General features: G+C 32.0%; 1 protein-coding gene across 2 annotated transcripts; it reads left to right on the top strand.

Moving 5' to 3' along the window:
- Positions 1-507: 507 nt before the first annotated feature.
- Positions 508-14,130, top strand: LOC124372191 (protein FAM76A-like). 2 transcript variants are annotated; one of them, XM_046830558.1, is made up of 6 exons: positions 508-754; positions 6,354-6,418; positions 7,902-8,115; positions 10,114-10,224; positions 13,617-13,757; positions 14,053-14,130. In XM_046830558.1, exons 1-6 carry the CDS (start codon positions 665-667, stop codon positions 14,125-14,127), a joined length of 696 nt encoding a protein of 231 aa, XP_046686514.1. In that variant the 5' UTR covers positions 508-664; the 3' UTR covers positions 14,128-14,130. The 2 variants fall into 2 exon arrangements, with proteins under 2 accessions (XP_046686514.1, XP_046686515.1); XM_046830559.1 differs by lacking the exon at positions 10,114-10,224 and having other exon boundaries at positions 510-754.
- The last annotated feature ends 7,199 nt before the right edge of the window (positions 14,131-21,329 follow it).

Raw genomic sequence — 21,329 nt, 5'->3', positions numbered from 1 at the left:
CGAAATTGAATTTCTTTTTCTCGCTATAGGCTATAGGAATAAATTTTGAAATGAGTTTAAACTTATACACAAATTTACGGTTTAAATATCTCTCAACTAAGTTCCTTGGCTCTCTTAGTACGCTGTGTCTCACCATAATTTAAACTTTAAGAAATTCTCATCTTTGTTATTTATGGTCGTGGAGAAAAAAAATCTAGTCTGTTTTGGAATGATTATAACATTTTATAAATTTTTTATTATGAACAATATTTTGTATTATTTCTAATGGCTTATAAGATATTGAGCACATGTAAATCTTTTCAGAATAAATTAATAGTATTTCACCTGTTACAAAATCTACCTACTTTTTCTGACTGAGCTGTAGAACTATTTTATTTCATTTAATTTAAACATGACTTTGGGCTTGGAAGTAATTTAAGACGTAGGCCTAGGAATAAGTTTTAAAATCTTACAGATGATTATTATATTTTTACGTGTTGGCAATACTGGGAATCACTTGTTTCTTGTCCTGAATCTGATCGTTATTTTCAAAATGGCGGTTTAAGTAAACCTAGTGGCTAGTCTTTGAGTCGTAAATTGTAATTTTGTGAGCATTTGCGTTTTGTTTGGTTTTACTTTACTATATAAAGAACAGTTGTAATTAACAATCATAAATATTTTAATCATGAGTAACTCATCGGCTCTTTTTGCTTGCTCAAGGTGCTTCACAAGACATCCTTTTGAAGAGCTGTCACCTGGACAACAACTTTGCAAGGTAACCTACGTCTTTTGCTTTTAAGCCTAATTTGAATCAATAAGTTGTGTATTTTAAAATACACGAATACAACCACAATATTTAATACATTTTATAAGTAACTCTCAAATATACCCAGTGTTAGCTTAGAAATCAGCATAGAAGTTATCATGAATTAGGTTAGACTTTAAAACCCAAGTTTCCATAGTGTTATTTGGGTCAATAACTTTACTACGTACACAAGTTGGAATGTACTGTTTTTCGTGGTTAAATTATGATTATAGAGGTCTACTAATTAAAAGTAATGTCTTATTAAGCTTAAAATAATGGTGTAACCCTCTTCTTATTACAGAACTTTAATTTTTATTGTTAAACAAATTCTATGTTTTGATTATTTGTAATTTAAACTAGTATTTAGTTTGACTAATTTGACAGAATTAGTTTGGTCAAAGAAGAGTAGCCTATTGAACTTACTCAATTTATTAGATCTAGTATGCTCATAGCCTAGCCTATGTTGACAGTACTGTACATAAGTAGGCCTAGTGCTTGGTTTACAATTTAGGTAAATATTTTATTTAGGAACATCAACTAAAACTATTTTAAACCATCTTTAAAATATTCCTGACTGTTACTGTCAATACCACAAATATTTGTGAGGAAAGCATTAACAAGTATTGGAAAATAATCGGTATAATGGTTAATGTTAAATAAACTCAGATTTAACATAGTATCTACTTCACATCAACGAACTAGGGGACCAGTAGAGAATTGGGTTCTGGGTGGGAATCAACAAGGTAGGGCTGCACTATATAGTAAGCAACCACCACAATAATTGAATTAGAGAAACTAAATTATAAATTAAAAATACCAAAACTATCAAATAAAAAACATTCTAACTAAAGTTATTTAAGTTTAATTATTTCTAACTCTCTTTAATGCATTGAATTTTGTTCAAAATTAATTCAAACAAAGTAAAATCACGCATTTGAGTAATGGCCACAAGTATAATGAATGATCATGCGTTATTTGTGTCACAAGCTGCCAGACATCTTTATCTTTTAAAATAGCTAAAAGTTAAAAAATGTTACACTGCTTTTCTTTCATTTAATAATAAACATAGCTTAGATAGTTTTTTTTTTTTTATTTATCATTAGATTATTACTTATTTAGATATAAATACAACTAAACAAAGACTAGTAATATGGACCAAGAATATTCCCGGTGGGAGGGAACTTATGAAATTATTCCCATTTCCGGGTTCTAATTGTATGGGGAATATTTTTTTGGACCGAGAAGATTCCTAATAATTGGGATTTATGAAAACGTTCATGAATGCTCCACATCTAAGAAAGGAGAAGAAATAAAAATCAAGCAAGCAGAAAGCCTTCCAGAGGAAAAAGGAGAATAGGAGAAGTTGAAGAAATCTTGAGATTGAAGAAGAGGGTGAGATTGAGTCAAGTAACGACGATGATGGTCGATATTTTTTGATTTGGAAATGTGGAATAAAAGAAAAAGGATCAAGCAAATTGAATTGAGAAGAGAGAATGGACATAATGATAGTGACTAGGGGATTTGAAAGATTGAATATGGAAAGAAAGGATGAATTGCTCCTGTGATGCTTACACAAGCTAGCCCCTGTAGCCTCTTAGTAACGGTTTTTTGTTCTAATTTTAGCCACCACACTAATGCAGCTTATGTAACCATTTGGGTTTTATAATGGTTTCATATATCCAATAAATCATTTTGGGTTTCAATCCCCATTTCAATCCAAAAAGTCTTTTGAATGATTCATTATTTTGCACTAGGCTGTTTACGTTTATATCCCCCATGTTGAGTTTTCAGCCTGAGTTTCTTCAATCTTCAATGACATTAGAAAGAATGTCTAAGCCTTCATTCAGCTTTTTGCCTGGAGATCTATATATACATAATGTAGCTAGGTGTTGTTTTCCGACTTGAAATGATGTGATATCTCCAAAGAGACTGTTTTTGATGTAGTAAGTCTTTTATATGCATGGCAACCCTTTCTTTTCTAGTTTCTTTCCTGCAAAAGTATGCTTTTAGAAAATATTCTGGAAGTTATAATTCTCTAAGAGCGGATTTCAGTTCATGCTCTCACTCAAAAGACTATAAAATGTTGAATATGATTTCATATATATTATGCTTATAAAGAAATTGTGCTGTTTTGCATATTAGGAGATGTTATGAGTATTATATTCCGAAAAACTGTTCAAGATACAACAAAATTGTTCATAACATAAATTTAGGAAATATTATAAACATTCCAGAATACTCTTTACTTATTGTTTAGTTTCATAAATATCAGAGTTGTAATATTTTCAAAAATTTGAATGACCATAATAGAACGAAATGGCATACCAAGCTGGGGAATGAACTTAGTTGAGATATTTACGTATAAGTTGTCGTATCAAGTTTAAACTTGTTTCAGCATTCTATTGCTATTTCTTGGTGACTTATATGTAATCAATCTCTCAAAATCATTTGGAAATTAGAAATATTTGTTAATTACCAAATGTGTAGTAAATTTTATACAAAGCATTCCACAACAATTTTTGTTTTTTCTCTTGGTTCATAAATATCGGATTTGTGATTTTTTTTTAAGTGAAAGTTTTGCACCAAGTTTCAACTGGTTTGGGTATTTTGGGGGGGTGAGGGGGCAGTTATAGTTTCTCCATGTTATATAGCATATACATCAACTTTAGAATTGGTTGTTGTTTTGGCCTCTGGGGTCATATTCGGTGAAGTTATGGAGAAATGTTCTGTAAGTGCTACCGTATATAACAATTGCAATACGTTGATTTAGTATGAAAAATTTACTAAAAATATAAAATTTTACTATTCTGGTAGTATGAACATTCAAAACTTAGATATGTACAGTTAATAATTTTCACATTTTTAATTTTCTGGATCATAAATTTATAAAGTTGTTATGTGACAAGGTTTCAGTGCAGTAGCGTTTTAAACATTTTCATAATTAATTATTGTGCCTTCAATTGTTAAAGTGAAACATCAGTAGTAAATTTGTTAAAAATAATTTGTTATTGTCTAAATACTACAATTCCATATCAGGCAACCCTGTTGCCACTTTAAGCCGATATGTCAGGTCTTACTTTACTATTAAAAATTGAAAAGAATGTAAGTATCAAAAGATTTCTCAATAACTTCTCAGAACTGTGTTAACAGTCTGCTTATATTATGTTGCTACATGTATGTCTTGAGTGTGCTGTAACTTTGACTTGAAATTCTTTATTTTAATAATATGACATTAGCCTGAGACAGGAGATTCAGTTGGTACTGGGCCTTTGATTAGTGATCATGTGTTTTCAGTTAAATTTCAATGTTAGTCACTATCTTTTATAAATTGTATGATATGTCTTTAAATATTCTATGTGCAAATATGAAACTTAGTAATAATTATTGAAGTTGCATAAAGTTTTATTTGTTGACTAAGTATTAGCAAAACCTATCGTTTGAGGGGTTGGAAAAATTTCATGTCTGCTGTCAATCTGCACAATGTCTCTAGAAGAAACTGACATATTGACTTGAAATTTTGCATGAAGCTTCATTTCTATATAAGGCAAGATAGAATTCTATGATGATGCATGTCACTGCATAGGATTTGGCTGAGTGTTAACCTTTATTCTTAGGTTTTATGGGTAATCATGATAGCAATAAGAAATTCACAGAATAATAAATTTGTAAACAAACCAAGTACAATTAAATTGCATTTTATCATATGAAATAGTAACAAGTATAGCTATAAACTTGAAATTTTGTATCTAAAATTGTGTACAATTTTGTGTGACAGATGACGTGTGTGGTGTATTCCTACCTTGTTTTAAATAAACATGAAGTTTTTTCATGTTTTTTTATGGATAGACTAGTTTGTGAATAGTGTTATTGATTCATTGGTAGTAGTGAGTAAACATGCTAAAAGAACATAATCTTTTCAAATTAAGAATTTCAAAAGAAATAAACAATAATTGTTATTATCACAAAGTTGTTTTATGGTTAATAGCCCTAGATCAAAAAGGTTGAGGAAAATCCTTTATATCAGGTGGAATCAATTTGCAATTTTTTTGGACTAGTCACCCTTAATGTAAAATACAATTAAACACTTGACAAATTTCAGCTTTCAAAAGAAAGTGCAATAAAGTAAAAGCTAAAAAAATCTTTTCATAATGGCTTGGAAGCTTAAAATCAAAATAAAGGAGCAGACAAATTTCGGCTTTAAAAAGAAAATGCAATAAAATTATAAGTGCACAATAAAGTAAAAGCTATAAGAATCTTTTCATAATGGCTTGGAAGCTTAAAATCAAAATAAAAAAGGAACAGAAAGTTTAGTGACATATTTCGTACTATTGAAAGAAAAATTCAAAGTCATGTAGTATAAATGATAAAATTAAAATTTTAGCCACTTACTAAATTCTTGGACAAAGAAAAAAATAGAGGAATTGGATGTATTTGAGTACTTGATCAAGTTAACATACAGCTTATAGAACTCAAGGTATTGTACCATATCTTTCAACAAGAAAAGGCTATCAAATAAGTGAGTTGTTATTAGTTATGTTAAAAGAGTTTTCAAGGAAACTTAAGCAAACCATAAAGCAACGGATTGTTTAGAGATAGGTGACTTTGCTGAAAGTATAAAGTACAATGTTTCCACTGACCAATCTCCTTCATTACAAAGATAAACAATATGTTAGAAGTATATTTTTGTTTAATGATTGATCACAATACAATTGCTCTATTCACATTTCAACATTATCTTATCAAGAGAATTTAAGAGTATTATACTTGAAGAGCAGTTGTTAGTAAAAAAGATTGCTAACATTTGTCAACATAAGGATAATTTTGACTTGTCAGAAAAGTGATTTATCAGTCTCGTAACATGAAAAGAATTATGTGATGGCATCGATGAAGCTACCAAACAAAAAGTTAACTTTAGGGATAATATTTCCAGTGGACAATATTTTCATATTTCTATGATCATTCCTTAGTTTATTCCAAATGTAAATTGTTATTTTAGCCTGTAATATTTGTTTTACAACATAAATTCAAATTTTGTGCATACAAAAAGTATTTTGCGCATTAATATTATAAAATTTTAATTTTTTTCAATAAATCCCAAACTTTAAGGAATTAAAATGTTGGACAGGTAGAATACTGACAACTATCTTATCAGAGTGAATTGCTCATAATGCATATGTGATTTCAGTATTTTACAAAATAATCATATTGTAATAACTAGGAAATTATTTTACATATTTTGGTTTATTCTGAGGATGCAGTCAATTTGAAATTGAATCATACAAAGAATTGGAAGGCTTTATAATCAGTAAATTTGAAGATTAAGCTTATATTGGTTACTTGATTTGTAAATATCACGTAATTTAAAACAACAAACAAACTAATAATGGTACTGTTTTATTTTGTGAGGCCTTTCGACAGCAAAGCTGTCCTCAACAGATACTTCACAAAAGTGAAAAAAGTTCATCAGTTTCGATTATACAAATTATTTTACTTATCAGTTAACATAGTGTGTATGGATGAGTTCAGGATTTTAAATTGTTAAAGATTAACTTATTTTTTAATGTTATAGGAATGTAGAGGTGCATTTCCTGTAGTGAAGTGTACGTACTGTAGATCTGAATTTCAACAAACAAAGTGAGTATCTATTTACTTAAAAATATTAGTTTAATTATGATCACAATTAATTATCAAATTATTCAGTCTTTAATTGAACGTTAATCAAAGGTAGTTTCTTTAGCTCATTATATCATAGCAAGCCTGACAGTTTGGTTTTATTATGTATTAATAACTTAAATAGACCTTGATTGGCTTTATTGTGTATTAATAACGTAAAGAAACCTTGATTAATAGTGTTAATACTAGTTTTATCTGTAGAAACTAATCTTATATTTATGTGAAGTTTATAGGCCTAAGTGCAATAAACAACAGTTTATTTGCCGCAAACCAAGTTTACATTATATATCTTACTATAGTACAATATTTAATATAAGCAAAATAGAAACTAATTTTGATGCATTGGAGTCAGACCTTTATATGTCAAAATAATTACCTTGATTGAATAATTCTATGGATTTTTTTCTTTAAATCATCTTAAATGATATTAAAAGAAATTTTTTTACGTGAAAGCTGTTTCTTTCACCTTTAAAATTATGTATAATAATTATAATATTAATTAATAATAATAATCACCATTTAATTATAATATTAAAATATTATACTTAATTCCTTATTACTATTAAATTAATTGTAAAATGTTTCTGAAGGGAAAAATTGTTTCCACATGCATGTTAATATTATTCATATAAAAATAGCTTATAATCAGTAAAACTTATTAATTTTATATTTTTATAATATTATTTGCGCTTGAACATATGAACAGAAGTATATAACACAGTCCTATCAACATAATAAAGACATGTCATATTACAGTAGGCTGATTAATAATAATAAAATAAAAATAAATTGTAACTTTGTTACACTGAATTGGTAAAATTCAAGGGAAAACTATACATACAAGATCTGTTCAAAAGTAATTTTTAAGTTTTGCAAGTTTGGAGAGTCCTTGTCAAGATTTTTACGCATTAAAATATTTAGACTACTCACAACATATTTTTATAAAAAAATATTTTTACAAATGTCTCTAATTAGATCTGTGTTCAGCCTATGTAATAAAGTTAAGTAATCTAAAAAGTAAAACAATATAATTTTATGATAAAAGCAAAATTAGTCAGATGCCGATGGTTGACAACAGAATTTACAAAAAAATAGCCTGTGTTTTAATTTTAGGCTAACCAACATAATTATTGTATTTTAAACCAGACAGTACTCACTTCAGGAATTAAACAAATGACCAAAGCCGTGCTCCTGTGCTTACAGTCCAATTAAACACAATGGTGCTCAAGCCTCACTCCAATGTGTTAAATACAGTAGGAGTAGTTTTAATAATTTGAGCAATTTTAATGTTTGATTAACATGATTTATAGATAAATATTACTTGTCTTGCAGTTCTGTTATCCAAAGAAGCGTTTTAATCTCATTTTCAACTAACTCTCTCTTATTCCGTAGATTTTAATTTGTTGATATAATCCCATGGTGTGTGTGTGTGTGTTATCTACAGCAAAGTCAATACAAGTACGATCTGCAAGAAGTGTGAAGTTAATGTGAAAGCCTATGGCAAGCCGACTGCGTGCGAGTACTGTAACATAATAGCAGCATTTATTGGCAACAAGTGCCAGCGCTGCACCAACTCTGAGAGGAAGTATGGTCCCCCCGTCACCTGTGAACAGTGTAAGCAGAAGTGTGCTTTTGATCGCAAAGATGAAGATAAAAAGGTAATATTAGAGAAACCCATTTGCATTTTTAGAGAAACCTATGAGATGCCAAGTTCATTAACCTTTCAGCATTGTAGCATTGTGACATTCTCAGTTGTCAGACTCAGCATGCTGCAGCATTTTCACATGTAGACAGTATTCACATATTTGCCTAAATAGTACACGTATTCCTATGCCGTCTATTGGCAGCAGTCGAACTATTTCAAACAGTAACTTGTTTGTATCACTAAATAGAGGACATATTACTCTATCTTTTGGTTATTATTTCAACATTTCTCTTTGGTTCAGCTGGTATTATTAAATACAGTCCAAGAATAACGTAAGTTATTTAAATGTGTGTGAACACAATCAGTGTTCTTCAATGGGATATCATTTTATGTTTTGTTAATACTTAAGAGTACCAAAAGCCACACATTGATCCACTGTGCTTTAGCGAGAGTTGTCAAGAGATGTGTAATGAGACTTTTAGAATTTTTCAATTTATTATATAGTATATCTGACAAATTTGTTGAAATCATGGTAACACCCGTGCAAATTTTCTAATTAGCTATTTAATTTAACCCATTTACTTCCACAGACATGTACAACTTGATGTGCAAATGCAAGGTCTGTAATCTCTTATTATTCAGTCACAATAACAACACTATTTTGGTTCTTACAATATATATATATATATACACACACACATCAATGTTCAAAATTAGATCTACCATTCACCCTTTTACAGGTCACTGCTGTAATAGACCCATTTTTTAGTTTTATTACCAGGTTATTATCAATCCAAATACCATGAAACTCGGGATCCTTGTAATGAAAGATACAAACCATAAAACATACAATTTATAAACATTTTTCAGCTTTAAAGTTTTTGAACTTCTATATAATTGCTAATAGCATTTCAAGGAATATTAACTCATAAAAAGTAAAGTTAACTAGTAAACTAAAAACTTCTATTATAAAAGTTAAGAACTTCAAATTTGTTTTATTTTCTAATTTATGAATTTAGTATATTTTTAAAACATTATCAAGCAAAAAAAGAATTATTTTACTTCAATGTATTTGTATAACAAAGAAGTGATGTGAAAAATACATTAATTTCTGATTAAAAATGTAATAGCTACTAGACTTTTTGACTAAAGTTACTTTCTAAGACTAAACAATGTCTTGACCTTTGTGTCACTGACCATTTATTAAAACCTCTTTTGCACATAACCCGTAAGGGTAATAATTATATAAAATATTAAATATATTTAAAGCTGATATGATTGGGTTTTTGTCTAATTTCTTAAGTCAAGCACATTTGCCCATGACGGTTTGAAAAGTAATAACTTCACAACAAAACCCATTCCCTTCTAATTCCAACTTCAAGTACCGTAATAATCTTTTGATTTTAAGTTCTTTATTAAGAAAAATCAATAGTGGATTACTTTATTTCTATTCTCTTCCAACAGATGTGATTTTTATATTTTGCTGACAATAAAAGACTTAGAATCATTTAGATATTTATTTTAATTGTACTGACTAACTATTGATAGTACTGATCCTCAAGTCTAAAATTTGCCAAGGTCCGAATAAACAATCTGTTTAGTGTTCACACTAGGATTTAATAGTTGTGTCTAGAACGTGCTGGAAACTACACATGGACTCTTGTAAGCAGTGTGAGAACACCATTGTCAAAGATCAGTCTTCGAAAAACTAGCATTTGAGTTCAAGAATTATCAATGGATTACTTGAACAATATTAAATAGTCCTCTAAAGGGAGGGATTTCTTGTTTGTGTTGTCTTGTTTTACAAAAGCATTGGTCTGCCTGCATGCTGTTATGGGGTTACAACACCGAATCCATTCATAGATGATCAGGAGTTAAATGAGTTTTGTGTTTTTAGTTATAAAGTAATTTTTTATTGATATGAAGTTTTTTATTTTGGTCAAATTGTTTAATTAAAATTGTTAAGTTGTGAACAATATAATTGCTTAGTTGTTACGTTTGCTTTGCTTAGAATACTCTGTGCATGAAAGTGGGTTGCTTCACTTGTAACTTTTTTAATGAAGATTTTGCTGGTGAGAGTGACGACAACAAGGATGATGACGACTCTCTTGGCTCTGTTATTGTTAAGTATCAATCAAGTAACTGTAGTTATATAAAGTATGATAAAATACGTTGTTTGAAAAATAATTTGGATTGGAAACTTCCAAAAACAAAAAAATGTATAACTTGTTTATCGTTAAAAAAGAAAATAAGCGACTTTTATATGTGTAACTATAGAGTGTAATTTAATCCCAACTTGTAGGGTTTGCCCTCTTAAATACCAAGATTGATATCAAATAATTTTTGTGGTTCTGTTCACAATATGCAAGTCATGAATAAACCAAACTGATTGCATTTTAAACTAGTTTGACAATCACAACAACTCAGTTAAGTGGTGAAGATTATGTGATTTACTGATATGTCGTCAGTTTGTTAGTTCATATTTTTCTTCGAATATCTTTGTGTCCATTACACATAATTTGGAAGCCAGAATTTCTAAAAGTAAACAAAGCAACATTACAATGCATATTGCCTAATACTGTATGTAGTAAACTGACTATGTACGGACACAGGCTATTGCCATACGGACTGAGTAGAGTGAGTCACAAGGTTTTTACAAGTGAGTGTGTCAGAATCCTCTGAGATATGCCACTTGCGCTAAAAAACTTCCATAAATTTAACATCAATTTTTTATCAGTCTCTTGAAGTTTGAATTATCTTAAGTTTTGCTGTATCTTCTCTAAGTACATAACAAATCTGGCCTAACTAATCATGTTACATATTATTTATGATTTACAAAGTATGATAAGAAATTGTATGCAAGTATTATTTCCTTAAACAAATAAAATGACACTTTATACTACAATTATATACGACACAGTGTGAATTACGTGAAATACAGCACTGTTCAACATCTCTAGTGTTGTTCACAAATATCTATCAATGAAGTGTATGGTTTTAATGAAACTGAACATTGAAAGAAATATGAGTGAATAATAATACAGATATCCAGATTTACTTGAAAATGTAATCAAGCAAAAACATAACTTTGATACTACTCACTCTTAACCGCTGACACATCTTGAATTGAAACTAGAGAAGTGATTTTTTATTTTCCTAATTCCTGATTAACCACATATTGTAAATGGTCTTTTGTTTATTGGATCTAGTTAATGAGTAATTTTCATTATTTGTTAGGTTTTGAATGTGGTATTAGTTTTGGGCCTAAACATGAACATTCAAATAATAAAAAAAGTATTGAATACTAATCTTTATCTTGGGTCAAATAATAGTGATCTATACTTATTCAATTCCCATTTTTAAATAATACAATGTACACAAAATAAAATACTAGTCTATCACTTTCCATATTATCTTAAAACTCTTATCACTCACAAGATGAAAAAAGCACTACACTATTTCTTAATTCAGATTTGTGCCTGATTTTATTAATTTATAATACAAAGGCTTTTGTTTTATTTACATGCATGAACAATATCATATGAGTGCATGGTTAATCAAAACCTTTAAATAGATATGCAATCATTATGAATAAGTTGTCAATGGGGTAATTTTCAAAATTATAACAACCCACTTTATATGGACCCAAATACTATTTTATATTAGTTAGTCCTCATAGGTGCGGCTTATTTAGAGCGTGGCCTAACAACTCTGAACCAGCTCATGTCCTCTTACATTTATTATAATTCTATTGATTAATAGAAAATCACTAATGTAGCTAAACAGCCTTGTCGTCATTGAGAGTTTTTTTTTTATATTGTTATTAAAATTAATGTTGTGTCTAGGTTTCTTGAAAAAAGAGTATATTTTTCATGATTTTTAGTTATTAGATGTTGATATTGTAACTATTAATCTCAAATACAGATATAAAAGGACTGAACTCATAATCACAGTGTAACTACAAAGTTTTCAGTTAGACTGATAATTGAGAATGCATTGGTCAAACACAAACATTGTCACTTAAAATCTCCAACCAGAGGTTCGCAAGATGGCTTAACACATTTGCTGCAGGAAATAGAACGACGTGTGACCGCAATATGTGGAAAAATTTTAATTGTGTTACTCACCCAAAAATGATGTCTGGGGGGTCCAAAATGTCAATTGAAGGTGTCGAGGACCCCTTGTGAACAAATTGATTACATCATTTCCGGGGCTGGAATAGCAGCTGACCACAGCTGGTGTTGATCCTTGTCCAGTCCGTGTTCAATGCTCACTGGTTTTTCAGCCTCCACCCCACATAAAAAAATATCACTCACCTTTCATCCCCCCAACAACAATATCCATTCCCACACAATGTTCATAAATGTCTTCATCAGAACTTTCTGAATCGAATTCTTCTTTGTCAGAAAACAATTGTTCAATGAGTTCAAAACCCCTGCTCCATTGGCCTATAGTTACATATACACAGTCACAATACAATAAACACAACACATCAGAGAAAATGAACCAAGATGGCGAACTGAAAACAGTTTGTACGAAAAGAAACTGTGGAACCGGCACTACACGCCGTAAGCAACACAACCTTCCCCCCCTCCCATTAATGGGCTCACCCTGAGGCAATGAGTTCAAAACCCCTGCTCCATTGGCCTATAGTTACATATACACAGTCACAATACAATAAACACAACACATCAGAGAAAATGAACCAAGATGGCGAACTGAAAAACAGTTTTGTACGAAAAGAAACTGTGGAACCGGCACTACAACGCCGTAAGCAACACAAACCTTCCCCCTCCCATTAATGGGCTCACGAAAATGAAACCAAGATGGCGAACTGAAAACAGTTTGTGCGAAAAGAAACTGTGGAACCGGCACTACACGCCGTAAGCAACACAACCTTCCCCCTCCCATTAATGGGCTCACCCTGAGGCAATGAGTTCCTGCCCAGCCTGCCCCAGCAATTGTGTCAAAAATTCCAATGGCTGTTACAAACTTTTCAACTTTAGAGTACAAACAACATGTTTGTACCAATACAAACTATGACATTTCATTAATCACATGTTTATTGCACTATACAGACTCCAAATTAACCTACATTTCAGATTATAAGGAACGAACCAAGCTGTGGAATTATAAGGAAAAAAATGAAAGGTTTATAAAAAAAAAATTGTAAACTAAATGTTCAAACGGTTTGACGTACTAAATAACAGTTATTTCAGAATTAGATTGATTATACACATTTTAGGTATGTACTATTCATCAATAATGAAAATCTACCAATAATCGTGTTATATAATATATTTTATCTCAGCCATTTTGTTTCATAATAGTTGTTGAGAACATGATCACAATGAATGTATCATGATTGTAATCAATCTTTGCTACTAAAAATTATTATCTCGCAATGAAAATCTTTGGTAAAGATTCATGCATATAAGACCAAACATAAACGTTGATGAAGTTAAATTCTACCTAACGTTAGTTTATCCAGTGCATGAGAGTTTATTGTTTTAGGTCGATGGCAAGTTGCTGTGCTGGCTTTGCACTCTGTCCTTCAAGAGAGCCTTGGCTAAAACAAAACAGTCTGATGCAGAGAGACGAGCACATAATAAAATGATGGCTCAAAAGGCAGCGAAAAAAAAACAAGGAAGTCAAGTGAGTATCTTGATAATTGTTTGTGTCAGCTAAAACAAAGTCTTGTATTCAATATAAAATTGAATGAAATACAATTGATTATAATTAAATGAAATACAAAAATCCTTAACCAAATTTATATGATGAGAATGTGCAGTCTTACTTATTTATTTAGCAAATTAAAGCCTATCATAAAATGTAATCATTATGGTTTTTTGACACAGGTAGGATTGTTATATAACTGCTGTTTTCCTTGCATAATCTTTGATCCAACCAAGTGATGTTTACATTAAAAAATTATTTCTGAACTTTCTAGGTTAAGAGGTCACAACAAGCGGCCGAACCGAGTGGATGTGACCAAGATAGGAGTCACGACAGGAGGAGGGGCTGACAATAACAATCCTGATACTGGTGGGGGCAACACTGGGACCAACTCCCAACCTCCCGCCAAGATGCCTCGAATGAAGCCACCCGGTGACCCCTTGGACCCGAACTCGTCTGACCACGTTGTGGCCATGACACAGCTCAAAGAACAGATGGCATCACTTCAAAAGCAGTTAGCTGTTAAGGATTCAACAATTTTGACAAAGGATAAGTTGGTAAGTATCAATAAGATTTTAGAATTATGAGGAAATTGTTAAATTTACCTTGAAGGACTATCATGTCATCCAGCATTGTAAACCAACACTTTAAACTGACCTATTGATGCAAATATTTATCTATAATATCTAGACTGAGGGTTGTCAATTGTAGTAAAAAAAATTGTGACTTTACACAAGTCATGGCCAGGTTAAATCATACAATTTTGACAGTTACCAAGCTGAACCTTAGTGTGATTGAAAAATATTGCATAACATTTAAAGAAGAACATTTGTATGACTTTAGGTACATGTTTTTAGAAGTTTCCGTAAAAGGCATGTTTGTATTAAAATGTGAAATCATAACTAGGCATTGGCATTATTTTGAAATCAGGGCTAATGAGCTCTTGAATAATCTATAAAGATAAATAATTCACAGGCCAACGAAAAATTTTTTTGTGAAAACTTTTTTTACTTTAATAGCTGATTTTTATAGATTTTTTATGTGCTTAATCCAAATCTGGCCTTAGTTTTTTTGTATCACCCATTAGTTTTTTCTGCAATTTGGGTTTTTATGTAGTATACATTTTTATGTAGTTTCTTATGTAGTATAAATACGGTATATGGTGAAATTAATGAAACACTATGTTTACATCATAATTATTGAATATATTAATACAATAGGTTACTTGAAAGAGTTATACATGTGTATAATACAGGTTCCATTAGTCATCTGGGATTGGTTTGTATTTTCTTTCCCTCTTTTCTTTGAAACTTCTTGTGTAGCTTTTTCTACGATGAGTCGCCTGCTGAACTTCTCTGTGAAGTGACCAACAGTAGTCCCCCATCATGTTAGTGTTCCCAGCGGCCCTGATAGCGTTTTTCCATCAGTTTAATGTCCTGGTGAAAACGCTCTCCTTGCTCCTCACTTACATCGCTCAAGTTTTCCGGGAAGTAATAAAGATGACTGTTCAGGAAGTGAACTTTCAGGCTCATCAAACATCCTAACTTTTTAAAGTTCCTTTAACATGTTAGCAACAATAGCAACATATTCTGGATCTTTTTTATTCCCCAAGAACTTGGTAACCACTTGCTTGAATGACACCCATGCTTCTTTCTCATTTGAGGTCATTGTCGATTCAAAGTTAAGGTCTAACATCATTTTTCTAATGTCTGGTCCGACAAAGACTCCTTCTTCCAGTTTAGCTTCTGAAAGGTGTGGAAACTTTAGGCAGAGATACATAAAACATGGGCCCATCTTTAGGCGAAGCCTTGACAAACTGTTTCATGAGGCCTAACTTTATGTGAAGAGGTGGTAGGAGCACTTTTTTTGGATTTACGAGGTTTTTTTGCGAAGAATGTTCTTTTCACCTGGTTTTTAAAGATTCCCTAGCAGGCCAGTTCTTTTTGCACCAATGTTGATCTCTAGCCCTACTGTCCCATTCACACAAGAAACATGGAAACTTGGTAAAACCACCTTGTTGACCAAGTAGCATACATGTTACTTTTAAATCACCACATATCATCCAACCATGATCACATAGCCTATTTTATTCAGCACTATTTCTAGGTTTTCATAGCTTTCTTTCATGTGTACAGAATGACCAACAGGTATAGATGCGTACTGGTTTTCCATTGTGTAATAAAACAGCCTTTAAACTTCTTTTGGATGAGTCAATGAACAGCCTCCAGTCTTCCTTTTTGTACTCAACACCAAATTCATTCATCAGACCTGGGAATGTCTGTACAGTACACCAAATCACCATCTTGTACAAAAAACTTTGAAAATTGTTTGCTCTCTCTTTCTATACACATAAAGGCTGGTTCCAGCACCCAACAAGTTCTTTTCTTTTAGTCTAGAGCCAAGCAATTCAGCTTTTTCTTTAGTTAAGCCTAGATCCCTAACCAAGTCATTAAGTTCAATCTAGTAAACAATTTAGGCTTCTACATTTTCTGTAATACATCGAAATTCTTCATCATCTTGTTCATCTAACTCAGATTCTACATCATAAGATGGTTCAGTTTGAATGGAATCCAAATCATCTGGAGGTTCAGGGACCGGCAAATCTTGACCGTGTTTCACTGGTCGGATGGCAGACATAAGGTTAGGGTAGCTTATTACCTTCTTATTTTTTGAGTTGTGACTAGTTACATCAACACTGCAAAAGTAACAATCATCAGAATGATTTCTTGGCTCTCTCCATATCATAGAAACAGCAAATTTGAAGGAATTTTTTTCCTTTTTTGACCATTTTCTTAGATCTTCAACACATTACATAACATACCTTATGCGGCGCCCAATATTTATCCTGATCTCCAAGTAAAGTTCCAAAGTATGATCGATAAACCTTTTTCACAAAGTCCGTAATGTTTCTTTGGTGTTTTTTTAATCACAAACTCACCACAAATATAACAAAAACTGTCAACAGAGTTTTTACAACCGCGGTTAGACATTGTGTTGAGCACGTGTACAAAAAACCGTGAAAGTGAGGTTAGATTGACAGTAAACAAACATTCAGCTGTTAACGTTCAAATGGAATCTACCTTTTTTGATCTTTTAGTGTGTTTCAGCAGTGCTACCAACACAATTTAAGTCCATTACCTCTACTTTTTTGATTATATTTAAACTCTGTAGAAAATCGCTTAGTTAAAAAAAATGCTAACTTCAAAATTTAAAGAAATTGTGGGTGATACAGCTTTTTTAAGCATCATATTTGGATTCAGCGACCTAAAAAACATTAGAATAAGGTATTTTTAGTAAAAAAGTTTTTTCATCGTTGGCCTGTGTAATCAATGGATTTAAAGTTGGGATAAAGTTCCTTAATACACCAGTGAATTAAAATACTAAATTCTTTCATATCACTTATCCTTCAGATGTATGAATTGTCCCATCAAAATAAAAAAAAACCAAAGCAGAGATTTCCATTATGGAATTCATAGGACGTGTTATAATGTTTGTCTCATTCTTATCAATATGCCACGCTTTGATAATTTGTGTTTTAAACATGTATTTTGTGAGGTGACTTGCTCAGACTATTTCCATTATATTTTTTTTATAATTTAGGACAAAATTTGGCTGTTAAAATGAATATTTAATTTTTATAAACTTATCTGTGATGAACCACACAGTCAACTTTTCGTACTCGCAAATTATAACTGTCAAAATACAGTAGGTTACTACAAAATGTATCACAATACACACACACAGTATATTTTAACCCAAGAAAAGGAACAAAATGGTTGTTTGCTTATTAAACAAATGTATGAACTAAAACTAAGAGATACGAGTGCACAGTGTTAACAATGAGCTCTGTCAGATATACCACACTATGCTATAGCGTGGTACTTAATGGCACATCAAAATAAGTATGGGAGCCAGATGAAACACGACTAGGGGTGGGAAGGGGAGTGTATGACTTTCAATGGAAGTGGCAGTAAGGTAAGGGCTCTCTCCGTAACCTGTAGGCCAACACTCTGTATGTATCAAACACCACAGTCCTGTGCTAAGGCATTTGAAAAACTTATGAACCAAAGTAAATGTTCTTCTACATACATAAAACACTAATTGGAAATACTTTTTTTTATCCTGTGCAACCCCTGAACGAATACAGGTAAACTAATAAAACTTGGTACAACATTACTGCACCTATAAATCTACTTTTATCATGTCAGAGGGATGGCCCGCAAAGAGTCAGAAGGAAACCTTAAATGAGAGCATAGGTCAAGTAGTACATCAAATTAAATGTCTCTATTAGTAGAGTCTAATGCCGCAAATCTAATCTGAAAAGGTTCACTCTTTATAAAAAGTACACTGGTTTTGTTTGAAACATTTACAATGTAGGTCCTGTTCTAAGTGGTTTAATATTCTTGTCTTGGCTCATATTGTGAAAGTTTAACTTAGTACATGAATACTGGACCTAAGAAATAGTTTTTAAGGTAGTTATTGAATCTTTACATTATATATTGTTTGTTTAAAATAATGTACATCTTGGGCTATGCTTACATTAAAATGTTTCTCTGAACTCTTTGTAGACCATCCTCCATAGGATGTAAAGACTAGAAAGTAGAAAGTTTAACGTTCGAAACACTAATGTCTTACAATAGTGATTTATTTGTACTCTGTGGTTTATTTAAGGATTTTTATAATTGTTAGGGGTGATTTTGGATGATAAGGGCTGTCCAGAAAGTAATAGATGTTTTGACATGGCATGGTAATGGGCTATGGGCCACCATCTTGGCGTCAAGAGTGTTGTGTGGTAGATTGTGCATCGTACTTTGTATACAGTGGAGTGTTGAAATGAGCGCTGCAATTGAAAATCCTGCTTGTGAATTGTGATCTGTGATAAGGTTTTTGTTGGTAAAGAATATATAATTTGTAGCGAAATTTGTGATGTGTACGGCCTAATAAGTGAAAACCAAGTGAGGTAGTGGCGAATTGATTTAAAAAATGGACAAATCAGTGTTCACAATGAGCATCAGAGTGGTAAGCCTAATCATGTGAGTGATGAATTGGTGGAGAAAATCAACGAAACAATCCGTAAAAAATGTCATTTCAAGATTATAAAACTCTCAGAACATTTCCCCTAACTTTCACGGAGTTTAGTTAATGAAATTGTGGTTGGTATACTTAGTTACAAGTTTTGTGCCAGGTGGATTCCGAAAATCCTAATGGAAGACCACAAAAAAGCAAAGATTTGCTGCATCACTTACATTTTTCAACAGACGCATTCACTCGGCTTTCACTTACTATTCTTTGACTGTACACATTACAAGTCTGGTGATACATTTCAATTGGTTTGTCATTTTTCGCGAAACTAAAACATTATCACAGATTGCACTTCACAACTGGTGGCATTTTCCCAAATTTCATAGGCATTTCCAGTGCTCATTTCAATATTCCACTGTACACAAAGTATGATAGGCACGATGAACAATCTATTAAGGCTGGTTGCGTACTGAGTGTAGGAACATTCTGATGCCAAGATGGCGGTACTAGTCCTCGTATGTAACTCATGTGGTTATGCTTTTCCTAATTGCGAGTATAATCAATTATGGAGTAATATGGAAATACAGTAAAACCTCAATAGCAAGTCTCAAGGGGATTTGGGAAACATTCTTGTTATTGTCTGTGGTATCAAGGTCACACTGGTTTATCTAGAAACCTTTATAGCATGTGCATTTTGGATCAGCCGTTTAATTGTACATAACATTTAATTGTACATGTATAAATTACTACACTGTAACAATTGATAAAAATTAAAACACAAGAGTAGGGAAAAATATTTCTTTTTGGTATTTGACTTTGCTACAGCTAATGTACTATATTTTGTACAGTTGTAAATAGCATGTGAGTAAAAAAAATATTTATTATCATGTGTTACATGACTGTGATTCAAGGCATTATCTCATTAATAGATTTCACAACGCATTCACTAATAGAGTCTATTTTGCTCATAAAACACTTCAAAACTTCACAGGTTTTTGGCATCACACACATAGCTGTGACTTATTACAGTAATTCATGGATGACACGTGTACTGTATAGGGACGGATGGGAGTGTTTTGTGCCCAAGAATGTTTACCTCAAAACATGTCATTGGCTGAGAATGCATTGAAAAATGCGAACCCATGCTATAAAGGTATTTTTACGTAAAAATACTTGCTTAGAGGAGTTTTGACCAGAACTAAGAAAAAGTCTGTGCCATTGAGGTTTAAAAATAAGTTTTTTTTAGGTCAAAGTAATTTCTTTAAATACTTTTAATGAACTACCAAAATTAGAAGTTAAGAAAAATGCATGTGTTATCGAAGTTATGCTATTGAGGATCGTGTTAAAGAGAGTCTACTGTACCTTGCTTCCATCATGACCACCTATGTAACTGTACGTATACAAAGTATAGGCGTAGCTTTAAAATAACCTAAATTAGATGTGGTGTGTTCTATTGTCCCTCGGCCATTAATTAATCAGAATTCAAAATTTTGTAAGTGTAAGTAACAAACCTATAATACATAAATTACTTTTATATTTATTTTTTGTATTCTTATTTGGCTTGGTAACTAACTAAGTAGACATATTATTTGTACACAAGTAGTATTTATTGTACTAGTTTTATTGAATACGTAATAGATCAAATAGAAGCTAAAAATACAACAACAGCAATATTCTTAGATTTAAGCAAAGCCTTTGACACCCTTGACCATGAACAACTGCTGACCAAAACTAAATACCATGGGAGTACGGGGCACTGAAAGCTGAGTGGTTCAGGAGTTACCTAACCAATAGAGAACAGGTAGTTGAAATCCGGCATACTCAAAACAATAAAATTGCACACATCAGATCCAGTCCACTTCCAGTTCTAAGGGGCGTCCCCCAAGGATCAGTTCTGGGTCCTGTACTCTTTACTCTATTTACGAACGATTTACCTAAGTACTTAGATGAATTTGCTACAAAACTCTGATGTATGCAGATGATACCGTTCTACTTTTAGCCGATTAGAACCCCAGAAAACCTGGAGATAGAGTCATTCACTGCAATGAACATGGCGGTACAGTACTGCCATATTAATAACCTGGTAGTTAATGAAGCTAAAACCCAGCAACTCATATTGGGCCCAAAAAAGGAACAAACTGTGCACCTGCCTAACGTCCAAGCAGCATCAGAGGCAAAGTACTTGGGAGTGACAATAGATGAAGATCTCAAATGGACAACGCACATTGACAACCTGTGCAGGAAATTAGGTACTGGACTGTATGTTGTTAAAAGAATAAAATCAATAAGTGATGTACCCTCTGCAAAAACAGCCTACTTTGCTTTATTTGAATCGAACCTTCGCTATGGTCTCCTGGTCTGGGGTAATTCATCTGCAGGAAATCTCCAACGTGTGCTGGTAACACAGAAAAAAGCAGTGAGAACACTTGCTGACTTACAGCCAAGAGAGAGTTGTCGACCAGCTTTTATCAACCTCTCAATTCCTGACGGTTGTATCCTTGTACGTGCTGGAGGCAGTAAACCTGTGTG

The sequence above is a fragment of the Homalodisca vitripennis genome, unplaced genomic scaffold (assembly GCF_021130785.1).
Source record: "Homalodisca vitripennis isolate AUS2020 unplaced genomic scaffold, UT_GWSS_2.1 ScUCBcl_2735;HRSCAF=7788, whole genome shotgun sequence".
Lineage (NCBI taxonomy): Eukaryota > Metazoa > Arthropoda > Insecta > Hemiptera > Cicadellidae > Homalodisca > Homalodisca vitripennis.
The sequence above is the reverse complement of the archived record's forward strand: the minus strand, read 5'-3'. Positions and strand labels throughout refer to the sequence as shown.